The sequence below is a fragment of the Lutra lutra genome, chromosome 1 (genome assembly GCF_902655055.1).
Source record: "Lutra lutra chromosome 1, mLutLut1.2, whole genome shotgun sequence".
Classification (NCBI taxonomy): domain Eukaryota; kingdom Metazoa; phylum Chordata; class Mammalia; order Carnivora; family Mustelidae; genus Lutra; species Lutra lutra.
The window spans coordinates 84,522,468-84,536,365 of NC_062278.1; the positions used below are offsets into that span (position 1 = coordinate 84,522,468).

The following is a 13,898-nucleotide window of genomic DNA, read 5'->3' on the forward strand; positions in this document are numbered from 1 at the left end:
TTTGGAGTGAACTTGTCACCGTGAAATGTCTCTATTTCTACAAATATTTCTTATGTTGAAATCTATTGATATTGATGTAATCTCATTGTTTTTCTTTTTTTAGTGCTGCAGTATATTTGTTCTCATACTTTTACTTTCATGCTTTGTTTTATATTTAATGTGTTCATTTTGAAAGCTGTCTGTAATTTGCTTTTTTCAGTCTGACAGCCTTTTTCTTTCAGTTGAGCTATTTAGTCTGTTTATTGGTTACTGTCATATTTGGATTTAAATCTCTCTTCTTTGTTTTCTGTTTGTTCCAATCCATTTACTTTTTCCCCCTTCTTTCTCACCTTCTTTGGTTTAATGTTATTGCATTTTCTTATTAGCTTTTAGCTTACATTCTTTTAATTTACTTTGAGTGCTTAACCTGAAAATTGTAGCATGTCCTTGACTTAATAGAGTCTAACATAAATCAGTACTTTCATCACTTTTTTTCTATAGCTTTGATACTTGAAGGATAACATGACTAGATATAACATTGTGAACACACTTTTCCCCCCTTGAGCTCCTCAAGGAAAATTAAAGCCATTGTTTTCCTATTTATCTTGCATTTGAGAAGATTGTTGCCAGTGTGACTTCCTTTCATTGTTATTGACTTAATCAGAGTATTCTTTTCTCTTTATTGTAAATATGCAGTAACTTCATTAGGGTATAACTCAAGAGTTGACTATGGTTAATCCATTTCCCCAGATACACAGTGGACCCTTTCTACATATAGAATCTTTTAGTTCCAAAGTGTTCTTGGAACTAAAAGTGAATGTTAGTTCTGTTATCTTTTTTTTTTTTTCCTATTTCTGTAGCCTCAGTTAAGTTGGATGTTCATTGTCTACCTCTTCTATTACTTTTTTCTGGTTGTTTTTGCTACTTTTATTTTTTGGAAGTTTTCTTTTTCTTGAATCTTTATCACTAACACTGTGTCTCTTATTCTATGCTATATTTATTTTTTTTTTTAAGATTTTTATTTATTTATTTGACAGAGAGAGATCACAAGTAGGTAGAGAGGCAGGCAGAGAAAGTGGGGGAAGCAGGCTCCCCGCTGAGCAGAGAGCCCGATGCGGGGCTCGATCCCAGGACCCTGGGATCATGGCCTGAGCTGAAGGCAGAAGCTTGACCCACTGAGCCACTCAGGTGCCCCATTCTATGCTGTATTTAATGTTGGAATATTATAGTCTCCTCTGCTTCATGGGTATTTTTGTGGGACATATTTTAGTCTAACTTTTTTTTTTTTTAAGTATTGTTGACTCTTGGGGTGGCAATCCACCATTCAGTCAAAAATCCACATAAAATTTTTGACTCCCTAACTCCCTAGTAATTTTAACTACTAATATCCTACTGTTGATCAGAAGCCTTACTGTAACATAAACAATTGGTTAGTGCGTGTTTTGTATGTTATATACTGCATTCATATAATAAAGTAAGCTAGAGAAAAGAAAATATTAAGAAAATCATAAGGAAAATACATTTACAGTACTCTACAGCATCTATTGAAAAAAAATCTGCATATAAGTAGTCCGCACAGTTCAGACTTGTGTTCAAGGCTCAACTGTAGTTGCTTTGTATGGATGTTGATTCCTTTTGTTGTTGTTTTTCATGATAATGTGCAGAATTTTCCTGGATCAGTAGTAATAGGCAATTCTGTGAATGGACTGAAGGTTTTAGGTGACTTACAAGGTTTCCTGAGTGGCACAGTACATTATTAATACAGTGAAATGGAATTTATCTAATAAATAGGGAACTTTATGGGAAAAATTAAGTTTGTTTTCAGATCCTTCCATGACATCTTATTTTATGGAGCCCTGAGCCACCAGTGGACACTTCCCTTTTCATAGTATATTTCTTTCTTAGAGTGTACATTCTTTTAAAAAAATTCCCCTTGTGGTTATGGTTTTAGTTAGATTTCAGTTGGGTGTGAAAGTAGATGTTCATGCTCAAAATGTCATCCTGACATGGAATTCATGTTAATTTATTCAATGTATAATTTTAAAATTTAATTTAAGGATAGTTTTACTTTATGGTAAATATAGTCTTTATTTACAGAACTCTACTTAAGAGACTACTTGAAGTATTGTTTTTTTTTTGAAAGATAAAATATTAGGATATTTGTTTTGATTACATGTGTTTAGAACTTATTAGTCAATTAAAAAACTTGACATATTGGTTTTTGAGGGCAGTAATTCATTTTATGTAGGTATGTTATGGTGATTGTTCTATTCTGTAGATATTGAAAGCATTTATCTGGTATAATAGGACATCTTGCTGTCCATTTATTGCTTATATATTGTGTGTTCTAGAGTGCCACATTTTTTAATCAGATGTTTCTTGCTTTATAATATATCTCCATTTTGGTTATGGTACTCTAGAGATTTCTAGAGTGATTTATCAGAAGCGTATTTATTTAAGGAATAAGGGACAAATAACATCTTAAATTTTAGTGTAGTTTCTTTAACTTTTTTGTTTGGTCAGGGCAGGATATCTCTTTACTGTGTTCTGTTACTTTCTTCTTGATGGGCAATCCTTCAAATATACAGTTTAAGTTACTTAATAAAGTAAATGGAGTTGTTCATATGTCTAAGATATGCATTTTATTCAAAATTACATAAAGTAATTCTCGTAACAACTAAAAAGTTAGCAGCTTAATTCACTTTAAATCTTTGATTTTGTGGTCCTTTTAAACAGCCTTTAATAATGTTATTTTGCCTGTGTTTTGGACTTATCTTTTCCCCATGTATTCTCTCTGGAGTAATTTTTTGCTTCTTGTAGCCTATAAGCAAAATTAAGAAGCCTACAATATGAGAATTAAAATAACAAACATTAAGACATCAGAGGAGAAAAGCCTCATAGCTTATATTGCATACTGTGGTATTTTAAAACTTGTTACTTTCTTTAAATTTAATATAATTAGATAGCTTAATTTATAGATCTGCTGTTGCTATCATAGTTCTTTGAGCCACATCAGCAACATTTATAGGAAAAATCTTCCAAAATGGCATGGGTTGCATATTTTCACATATGGTAAATAATGAGCAAGGTGTTTTGGAGAATGGCAGTCGTAATGGAATGGAATGGAATCTTTGTGCTAGGGATAACCATGAGATGAGTTGGGAGATAATTGTGTTTTTTATGAATTGGGGATTTTGGGAGGACTAGAGATTTGGAAAGTAAGTGCTATAGGAGAGTGGGCAGATAGTAGTTGGTAGAAGGCCTCTAATTGTAATATCTGGCTTTGCTGTTATGGTGATGGAGTAATCCTACTTTCTGGTTTTTCTGGGACTGTGCCAATTTAGGCCTGTTGTCTTTATGTTACTGTGCCCTTCTTAACTCTCAAAAACATCCCCTTTTATTCTTCAGAGGCTTGTATGATAGGTGATGTGATTTTCTTGTTAATAGTAAATCTGGCAAGATCATGTATTTGGCTCCTGTGGGTTTCCTGTGGAGAAAACATGGATTGTTGGCCAAGGTTATTGTTACTTACCTTCCTTTAAAAAAGAAGTATATTGAGACTTGAGTAATCCTTATACCAGCTTTAGGATTTTAAAGGTCTATCAAAATCAAAATGCTGCTCTTTACTGGATTAGCTATAGTGTGAGGGAAACATACTTAGTATGCTTCCAATTCAGATTTGACTCATTCATTCATATTAGCACATCCCTCAGTTATGTCTTTGTTGGTGCCTGCCTGCTCCTAAATCACTTGTCTGCTATCTCACAATTCAGTTAGGTAACCCTGAAAGGTAGTTATTATTCCCCTTTTCTGGATAAGGAAACAGATGCCCAGAGAGGAAATAATTTGTTTGAGGACACCACTATATGAGAAATCCTTTATTTTTTTTTTAAATAAATACTTGTATAACTTTGGGTGTATTAATAACAGATACCTCTGTTTTTTAAGATACAGTAAAAAAAACATGATTTTTACCCAAATCCACCACATTTGTAATCCACAAATGGTTGCACATTTTTGTCAAACTGCATTTTTTGACAAAAAGGCAAACCACCAAGAAATAAGCTTACATTAAAGATTCATTAAAAAAGAGAAACTTAGTTTTGTTGTTAGAGTTTAAACTTATGTTAACTCATCTTTTGTACTCCGCATTTTCACTAGTTAAATGAAAACTAATTACAAGAATCATATTTTGGTCCTGAACAATGTAGAACCAAGTTAAAATAATATACTCTATGTATATACATAAAATATATATGTATAGTGGCTGAGGCTATGACAAAAAGGGCCCTCTCCATTTTTAATATTATTACTTTCTTCTACTAGAAAACTTTAAATTGTATATGATTATTGTTCAAAGATTTTAGAATAATGTGCTAAAATTCCTATATATTAACATATAATTAAAAAATTAATTAGAAATGAATTAACTAACATTTGTGGGGGAAATAAATTATCAGGGTAAATTAAAACTTTATGTGCAAAGAAGTCCTGTGTCAAAATTAAGAAAGGGAGCAATCGAACTTAAAGAGAAAATGATAGAAATTTAATTTTTATAAATTAGGATATTAAACCCATGTTTTTATCATAGCAAGAAATATTATAATTTCTCAAAATCATATATTAAAAACTGTGTGTCCTTATTGGATAATACTGCTCTTCATTCACTGAATAAACCTGTTAGGGATAAAAGGAGATAGGCATTACTATCATTACAACCCATGTAATTCTCTTCAAGACCTACATATGTCCTAAATACCCAGGACTTATTTATGCAATCTCTCTATCATCTTTTGGGAAAGTAAGTTGTGTTTGCTCTTTCTTTTTTGCTTGTTTAGTCTAGCTAGGGATTTATCAAATATGTTGGTATTCTCAAAGAACTAGATTTTGGCTTTTTTTCATTATTGCTTTCTAGTCTATTGATTTTTGTTCTTTAATGTTTCCTTCTACCTACTTTGGGTTTACTTTTTGCTTTTCTTTTTCTAGCATCATAAGATGAAAAGTTATTTGATTTTAGACCTTTCTTTTTTAATATAAACATTTACAACTGTAAGATTACCTCTAAACATTGCTTTTAGCTCATCTTACAAATTTTCCTATGTTGTATTTTCACTGTCATTCAGTTCAAAATATTTTCTAATTTTTCTTGTGATTTCTAATGAATTATTTAGAAGAATATTTAATTTCTCTATTTTTCTAGATATTTTATTGTTATTAAACTCTAGTTTAATTTTCTTATGGTCAGATAAATATTTCATATGATTTCTACTTATGAATCAATCCTTGGATCATGATGAAATATCCTTTTTTTTTTTTTTGGTGATACTTTTAGTTTCTTAAGTCTAACTTATCTGATATCAATATATTCATTCTACCCTTCCTGTGCTTACTGTTTGCATGATATATTTATTTTTAGCCATTTACTTTCAACCTGTGTCTGTATATTTAAAGTAAATATCTTGTAGATAGCATGTAGTTGTGTGTTGGCTTTTGATTCATTTGGACAAGACTTTTTTTTTTTTTTAAGAGAGAAAGTAAAGGCATGGCGGGGCAGAGGGAGAGGGAGAGAGAATCTTAAGCAGGCTGCACTGTCTTCTGATTTACACTCTATCTGAGGAGAAGCCAGCAGTAATGGATATCATTACTCTTCTTCCTGATTGTAATGTGTCAGTTTTTTTCTGAATGCTTTCAAGATTTCTCTTTACTTTTAGTTTTTATCAATTTCATCAATAGTCATGGTTCTCCTTATTTATCTTGGCATTCATCAATTTCATCAATAGTCATGGTTCTCCTTATTTATCTTGGCATTCACTAAACTTCCAGGATCTGAAAATCTGTCTGTCACTAAATTGGGGGAAATTTTGGCCCCTACAAAAAAAAATTGTTTTCTATCTTATTGTGTTCTCTGCTTCTGGGTTTAAATAAACATGTTAGACATTTGGATATTGTCACAGAGATCCTGGGAGATCTGTTTTTATTATTGACAGTCTTTTTTCCTCTTAGTTCTTTGGATTGGGTAATCTTGATTGATTTATTTTCAAGTATACAAATTCCTCTGTTGTTACTAATCTCATTAGTGATTAATAGACTTTAATCTCATTCAGGATAATTTAAATTTCAGTTATTGTATTTTTAGTTACAGAATTTCTATTCTTTTCATTTTCTAGTTTTTCTGCTGAGATAACAAGCATAGTTATACTTTTGAAAAATCCTTATGCTAACTCTTAAGATTTGGCTTATCTCAGGGTTAATCTCCATTGACTGTCTTTTCTCTTGAGTTAGATCACATTTTTCATGCTTTGTTGTATTACCTAGTAATTTTGGATTTTATCCTGGACATGATGAATGTCACATTTTTTAATATGCTGCATTCTGTTATATTCCTCTGAAGAATATTGATTTTGTTTATTTACTTATTTGTTTTAGCAGAAAATTAAGTTAGTTGAATTAAAATTGTAAAAATCCTGTCTCTTCAGGGACATTGGATGTTTTCAGTTCTTTTATCCTTAGCTGTCTGTGGAGTTTTCCCCTCCTATGCGTGATATAGAGTTCAGCCCCGGATTTGAGTAGTGTTTACATCTAGAATTTTTGGCTTCCTCTTCTCACTCTTTTTTTGGATTCCCCTTTCATTTTCCATTTGCAGTGGTTGTTCTGAGTCTTTCTTCTGGTTTTGTTGTTGTTGTTTGTTTGTTTTGGTTTGGTTTGGTTGGTTTTTTTTTTTAGGACAGAAATCCTGAAGTTTTCTGTTGGAGCTTTAGCTGCCCTGCATGGCCCAGACTTAGCCTCACCTTCAGAAAAGAGGCTGACATAAAATGGGGAACTTTCTTATTGCTCTGTTCTTTTCCCAGGTGTTGGCCCCCTATAGGAATCTGCCTTCCTTTGGTCAAGTTTCCAGTAGTGCCTTTAGATAGTTGCTTTCTTATAGTTATCTGTAAGATAACCAGTCTGGTAGAGGTTTCCTTCTAGTACTGTAAGCAGGATTTGAAATATTTACTTTTTAAAAAACCATAGTATATCCTACTTCATACTGTCATTTAATACAAAGACTAGCTGGATAAGGGTAGAGGAGAGGAATAATTTTATTGTAGCAGATATAAGAAAAGAAGTTGAATAGATATGGAAGCTGAGATTACAGAGATAGGGAAGATAACTATTTTTGGAAATTAACTTAGGTACATTTAGATTTGTTATATTATTTGAGGAGACTTGAATAATCAAGACTCGATTTGAACCTTTAAGACTTATACTTGCAGACATTTTTTGACTAAACCTTAATTTCCTCTAAAGTTGACAACATATTTATTCATAAAGAGCCCTGTACAGATGGCGTATTTCACACAATTATTAAGTTACCAAATCTATAAGTAAAAACTAAATCCTTTTACATCATTTCTAAGAATATTTGCATTTCATAATACAAAATATACACTAAATCAATGTATTAAAATCTGTTTAATATAGATCCAGGTCAAGACCTCGTCCACGGTCTCACAGTCGAAGCAGTGAAAGGTCCAGTCACCGAAGAACCCGTAGTCGATCTCGGGATAGAGAACGACGTAAAGGCAGAGAAAAGGAGAAAAGAGAAAAGGAGAAGGATAAATGCAAGGACAAGGAATTACACAACATCAAACGGGGGTGAGTTGAAACAAATCTTAAGTAGCAATGACTCAGTGATTCCATGGCAATATTCAAACTGAATTTTCATTCTCTGAGATTTTTGTTAGATTGGCAAAAGAGGAAAATACATTAGATAAATAAGAAAGGATAAATCAAAATGGTTATCTCAGAGTTTTACTGTGCTTCCTTGATTCCTGTTTTCATTGAAGACCTATAACAAACTTTAGAAACACAAAATAAATGGCACTATCAAAGCTTTGTATGTCAATAAAGGAAAAGTTACATAATTCTTTAGGAAAGTTCCACAATCAATTTCCTTATCATGAATATGATTTTAAAATTTAAAGACTAGTTCATGATTAAAAATATCTATTAATTTATTGTAAAGCTGTTAGGGGAAAAGGGTAAAGGTGAAACAAAGGTAAGGAGCCATGTGATTTACTACTGGTTAGGCCTCTTTCTATATAGAATGAGACTTGACCAGTGTTAAGGGTGTGTTTGTGTGTCTGTTAGAGTTAATATATGTGTGTGTGAGACCCAGAATTTATTTTTTCTGGAATCGATATTATTGAAACAGTCCAACTTTGTCCAGTTGGAGATTGAAATCCATTTATAACTATTTCTTATATTAGAAAATGTTAAAATGAAACAAAATCTTGGTTTGTAGTTTGAATTATGGCTTCTTGTTTGTTTTATCCAAAACTGACATTGGGCCCTTTTATTATATGAAGTAGAACATCTTAGAATTTATCCCCCTTTGTGAGTCTTCTAACACTCCATATATACTCACTTTAATCCTTCAGTACAAAAGTGTTTCTCTGTAATGTATCAGTTTTCAGTGTTAAATCAAAGAGCTTGTCAGGATCTTAAATGTAGTTCCTTGAGCTCTTGATTCTCTGAAGAATTAAATTTATTAAAGGATATGGAACTCAACTCTCATTCTTTTCTTTTTCACAGTTGTCTGTGTGTTTATTTTTTATTTCCAGGTTTCAGTGATACTATATCAACCTTGCAGATTCTTTGAAATGATAAATTTGTGGTAGATTTTGGAAGAGGATAGTATTATTATAGGACTTTCTTTTTCCTAATCACCTCACAACTTTTAACACACACAGAGCAATTGTGGTCCTGCAAAATTCTGAGTTCTGTCTTTTTCTAGTTTTAAGGATTGTTGAATGTTAGAGGAGAGGAAATGGGGTCAGATATCTGGCCATAATGATAGGGAGGCTGAGTTATCTACAGTGGTAGAGTGAAATTAAGATCAGAGAAGATATGAGAGAAATCTTTTGAGAGAGGGAGAAAGTCAGGAGGATGATAGATTTGAACAGAGGATAGAGAGTAGTTTTTTGAGACTGGAAAATATGAACCAAGAGGATGAATAAATTAATCAGTCAAGGAAGTACCTTACTCCTTGTTCCTTTTTTCTTTTTCTTTTGATTTGCACTTCAGATGTTACTTGGCTATGAGAAGAGTGACTGTGCTTTCTGGTAGCCATTAAATTTTTGCTTTTCACCTCAGCAGAATAATTACACAGTTGTATAAAATTGATACTACATAAAGCATTATTTTGGAGATTTTAAAGGTAAGAAAAATCAGTCCATGGATAAAAAAAAAGGGTGGATGGGTTATTTCAGGAAAGATTCTCATATGGTGACATCAATCTTGAAAGTTTGGGCCAGCTTTACAGGTTAAACTCAGTGGTGATTATGTTTGAGGTACTGAATCCTGGATGACAGATTTACAAGGTAATAATGTTGTATTCATCATTATTTTTAAAATCTCAACAAAGGGGATGATCAAGGTCAAAACAAGAGGTGTCAGTTGAAGGGCTCTGGGAACCACTGTCAAAAAGCTGTTGAGTAACTTGATTAGGTAATATCCATGGGTTTAGTGGACCATAGTATAGAATGGTGTTATTTCAGAATATTCTCCCTTCTGGTTAGTGCCGAGGACATCCAGATTCTTACCTTTGGTACGATCTAAAATCAAGAGATAAATCAGCATACAGACTTAATGATAGTATTTATATATGTACAGATGTACCCTGTTTTACTTCAGAAATAATTGATCTTTTTTTTTTTTTGAAGCTTATGTGTTTATTTCATAGACCTGATTTCTTAAGCCATTGGGCAGAGAATATATCTTATACTCTCTTGTATCATATAGAGTATCTAATGTACATGTTAGTTGTTAATGAATATCAATTGTTATTGATCAGATACACTCATTCATTCATTTGTTCAGTTGTTCAGTCAACAATATTTAAATGCCTTCTATTTGCGAAGTACTATGTTGGTAATAGGGTCATAATAATAGGCCAGTTCTACTTGGAGAGTTCATGATAGCAAAATAAGCATAGATAGAAGGGAAAATGTGTAAGTAATTACAGGGAAATCAGATGAATGTTTCACTAAGAAGCTATGGAAACAAGTCTATGAGTTAGAATGCTTTTGGACCTAAATAACAAAACCTAAGCAATAGTAGCTTAAACCAGAGATAGCAGACTTCTTTGTAAAGGGCTAGATAGCAAATAATTTAGGCTTGCTAGGCCATATGTCTCTGCTGCAACTATTGAACACCAAGGCAGCCATAGATAATTTTAAAGGAGTGATATGGCTGTATCACAATAAAACTTTATTTACGAAAATGAGCAAGTGGCAGATTTGGCCCACAGGTTGTAGTTTGGCAGCTTCTGGCTTAAATCTTGAGCACATTTTTTTGGGGGGGCGGGTATTTATTATTTATATGGAGAGAGAGCAGGGAGGAAGGCACAAGGGAGAGAGAAACTCCACTCGGCACGGAGCCCAATGCAGGGCTTGATCTCATGACCCTGCAATCATAGCCTGAGCCAAAACTAGGAGTTGGAGGCTTAACTGAATGTACCACCCAGGTGCCCCCATGAACATGTTTATTGCTAATAGAACAAAGAATTCAGAGTTAAGCAGATCGGAGTGCTTTTTACCCTTCCAGAAGGCCAGTCCTAGCATCTTGGCTTTCATCCTCAGTCTTGACACATTGTGGTTGCAAGATATCTCCATGGACATTAAGTTGTTTGGTCCAGACTAGTCAACATGTCAAGGAAGGTCTCCCAGAAGTGGTCTTTATAAATTGAAGGAAGAGATGAGAAAGAATGTTATATGCAAAATAAACTTCATGTGGAAAGACTTAGAGGCAAGCAGGGGGGTGTGGCATATTTGAGGAACTAAAGTCTAATGAGGCTTGGTTTAGAGTTGAAGAGGAATAATGGTGAGAAATGTGTATTGAAGTACCTTTTAAGTTAAGTTTGGAGTTAATTCTAAAGGCAGTGCACTAGAAGCAGATGAACTTGCAAGTAGGATAATGATAATGAGGTGTGAGCAAAATGCTTTGTTTACCATGGACATAATAATAGTAAGTGTCCAATGTTTTAAATCTAAGTATCAGGAATTTTGCTAAGCAGTTGACATGCATTATCTTATTTAGTTATCGTAATGGTCTCATGAAATAGGAACTTTTATTATCCTTCATATAGATGAAAACTTGTAAACCATAGAAGTAGTAAATGGTAGTGTTAGGTTTCTTTTTTTTTTTTTTTAAAGATTTTATTTATTTCTTTGACAGACAGAGATCACAAGTAGGCAGAGAGGCAGGCAGAGAGAGAGGAAGGGAAGCAGGCTCCCTGCTGAGCAGAGAGCCCAATGCGGGACTCGATCCCAGGACCCTGAGATCATGACCTGAACCAAAGGCAGCGGCTTAACCCACTGAGCCACCCAGGCGCCCCTAGTGTTAGGTTTCTAATTCATGTTTCCTGACAATAGCATCTTGACTCTTAACAGTACGTTATCCTCATTCCTATAGTAATCCATAATCATTGATGATGAGATATAATGTTTGAGATCAAGTGATATGCTGTTGCTTAAACTTCCTTAGAAAATACCTAAAGAGAACTGAATTTCTGTGCCTTATTTTCCTTCGATCAGGCCAGAAGTCTGTCATTGATAGAAGATTGGTTCTTTCTTTTCTCCCTCTTTCTTACATATTTTCCTACAACAGCATTTCATATGTTTATTTAGAATTAAGTTTGATAAAAACCACAAAATTTCTAGCCCTTACTTAAATTTATCTCATGGTCATTTTCTTAGCTGTCTCTTCCCAAATGATTTCATTCCCTCGCCGGAGAAAAGTGGGTGGAGAGAAAGGGAAAAAAAATCACAAACTATATAATTAGGACTTATATATTAGTTAATGGTGGTTGAGCAACCCAAGAACAAATATTTTAGCTTATGTTATGCTAAATAACCTAGCTGCTTCCCCGCCTAAAAGAAGATAACAACTCATGTACTTCTGCTTCTTTATGTATAACAATGTTTTTTTAATCTAGTTTGAAAGTATCAATATTATATGAAAATTGATAGAATATAAAGCATACTTTATAAAGTACAAAGTAAGAAGAGTAAGAACATTAATGGTAAAGGACTATTTTACAAATTGGGAAAAATGAAAGTGGGAGAGAAAGGAATGTGCAAGAATTCAATGAGCCTAATAAAGAGGAAGAGTTTTTTTTATTAAACTTTTGAGGGAAAAAGATACCAAATTAGATAATTCTGTGCTCGCTTCGGCAGCACCTATACCAAATTAGATAATTCTGAAAAATGTTATAAATACATCAGCTAATTAAATATAGTTCTTGGAATTCCTGGAACACTTGAATGATTATGTCTTATAGTGTTATAAATTGATCTTTTCATTTTATTAAACTGCTGAATAAGGAAGGCCTAATAAAAGCTGGGAGGGTATCAGGAGTTTGTAGGGAGTAAAAGGTATCTCCTTATAACACTATATGAAGTATTAATATAAGAAAGACACCAACTGAGCCTTGTCTTAGATTTTTTTGAAGATGGTTTAATGATGTTAATTTTTAATATCTTACATTTATAAAATTTGTTTTTTCAGAACTATTTTACTTTTTTTTTTTTTTAAGATTTTATTTATTTATTTGACAGAGAGAGATCACAAACAGGCAGAGAGGCAGGCAGAGAGAGAGGAGGAAGCAGGCTCCCTGCTGAGCAGAGAGCCCGATGCGGGGCTCGATCCCAGGACTCTGAGATCATGACCTGAGCCGAAGGCAGCGGCTTAACCCGCTGAGCCACCCAGGCGCCCCAAACTATTTTACTTTTAGACATTGAAACAGATTTTTCTTGTTTTTATTAGCTTCACGCCCCCCCCAAATTTTTAAAAATTTTTTTTTTAAGATTTTATTTATTCAGTTGACAGACAAAGATCACAAGTAGGCAGAGAGGCAGGCAGAGAGAGAGGGAGAAGCAGGCTCCCCACTGAGCAGAGAGCCCGATGCGGGGCCCGATCCCAGGACCCTGAGATCATGACCTAAGCTAAGGCAGTGGCCTAACCCACTAAGCCACCCAGGCGCCCCCCCCAAATTTTTAAAATTTAAAACATTTATCATATCATTAGATATTTGTATTTATTTTATGGAAATATATTTTAAAATATGACAACACATTTTACTAATAGCAGTTATTATGTTGAAGTTGGACACAACATTATTTTGTTAAGCATACTGATAATGAGAGTCAAAAATCAGAAATATGAAACTTGTCATGACATCTCATAATTACAGGTTGGTTTGATGATTGTGAACATTATACCCATCTCCTTAATCTTCAGTGTATTCATATTATGTCTTCTTGAGCAAACAACATTTGATCAAACTCCATCAAGTATATTTGGCTATTATAAAACATCTTTTATAGGGTACCTGGGTGGCTCAGTGGTTTAAAGCCTCTGCCTTCGGCTTAAGTCATGATCCCAGGGTCCTGGGATGGAGCCTCACAACAGGCTCTCTGCTCAGCAGGGAGCCTGCCTCCCCCACTCTTTCTGCCAGCCTCTCTGCCTACTTGTGATCTCTGTCAAATAAATAAAATCATAAAAAAAATGTATTGGGTGCCTGGGTGGCTCAGTGGGTTAAGCATCTACCTGTTAGGGTCCTAGGATCTAGTCCTGCATCAGGCTCTCTGCTCAGCGGAGAGCCTGCTTCCCCCTTTCTCTCTGCCTGCCTCTCTGCCTACTTGTGATTTCTCTCACTGTGTGTCAAATAAATAAATAAAATCTTTTAAAAAATTGTATTAAAAACAAAACATCTTTTATAGATTTCTTTGAAAAATTGGTTCTGGGGGGACACCTTGGTGTCTCAGTCGTTTAAACGTCTGCCTTCGGCTCGGGTGATGATCCCTGGGTCCTGGGATTGAGCCCTGCATGGGGCTCCCGGCTCAGTGGGGAATCTGCTTCTCCCTCTGCCCCTCACC

General features: G+C 34.0%; 1 protein-coding gene across 1 annotated transcript in view; it reads left to right on the top strand.

Moving 5' to 3' along the window:
- The window catches only part of RSRC1 (arginine and serine rich coiled-coil 1), a 434,436-nt gene that overhangs the window by 101,940 nt on the left and 318,598 nt on the right, over positions 1 to 13,898 (top strand). Inside the window, exon 5 of the mRNA XM_047727597.1 lies at positions 7,441 to 7,614. Coding sequence (XP_047583553.1) covers positions 7,441 to 7,614 — 174 coding nt within the window. The remainder of the gene's footprint in view (positions 1 to 7,440; positions 7,615 to 13,898) is intronic.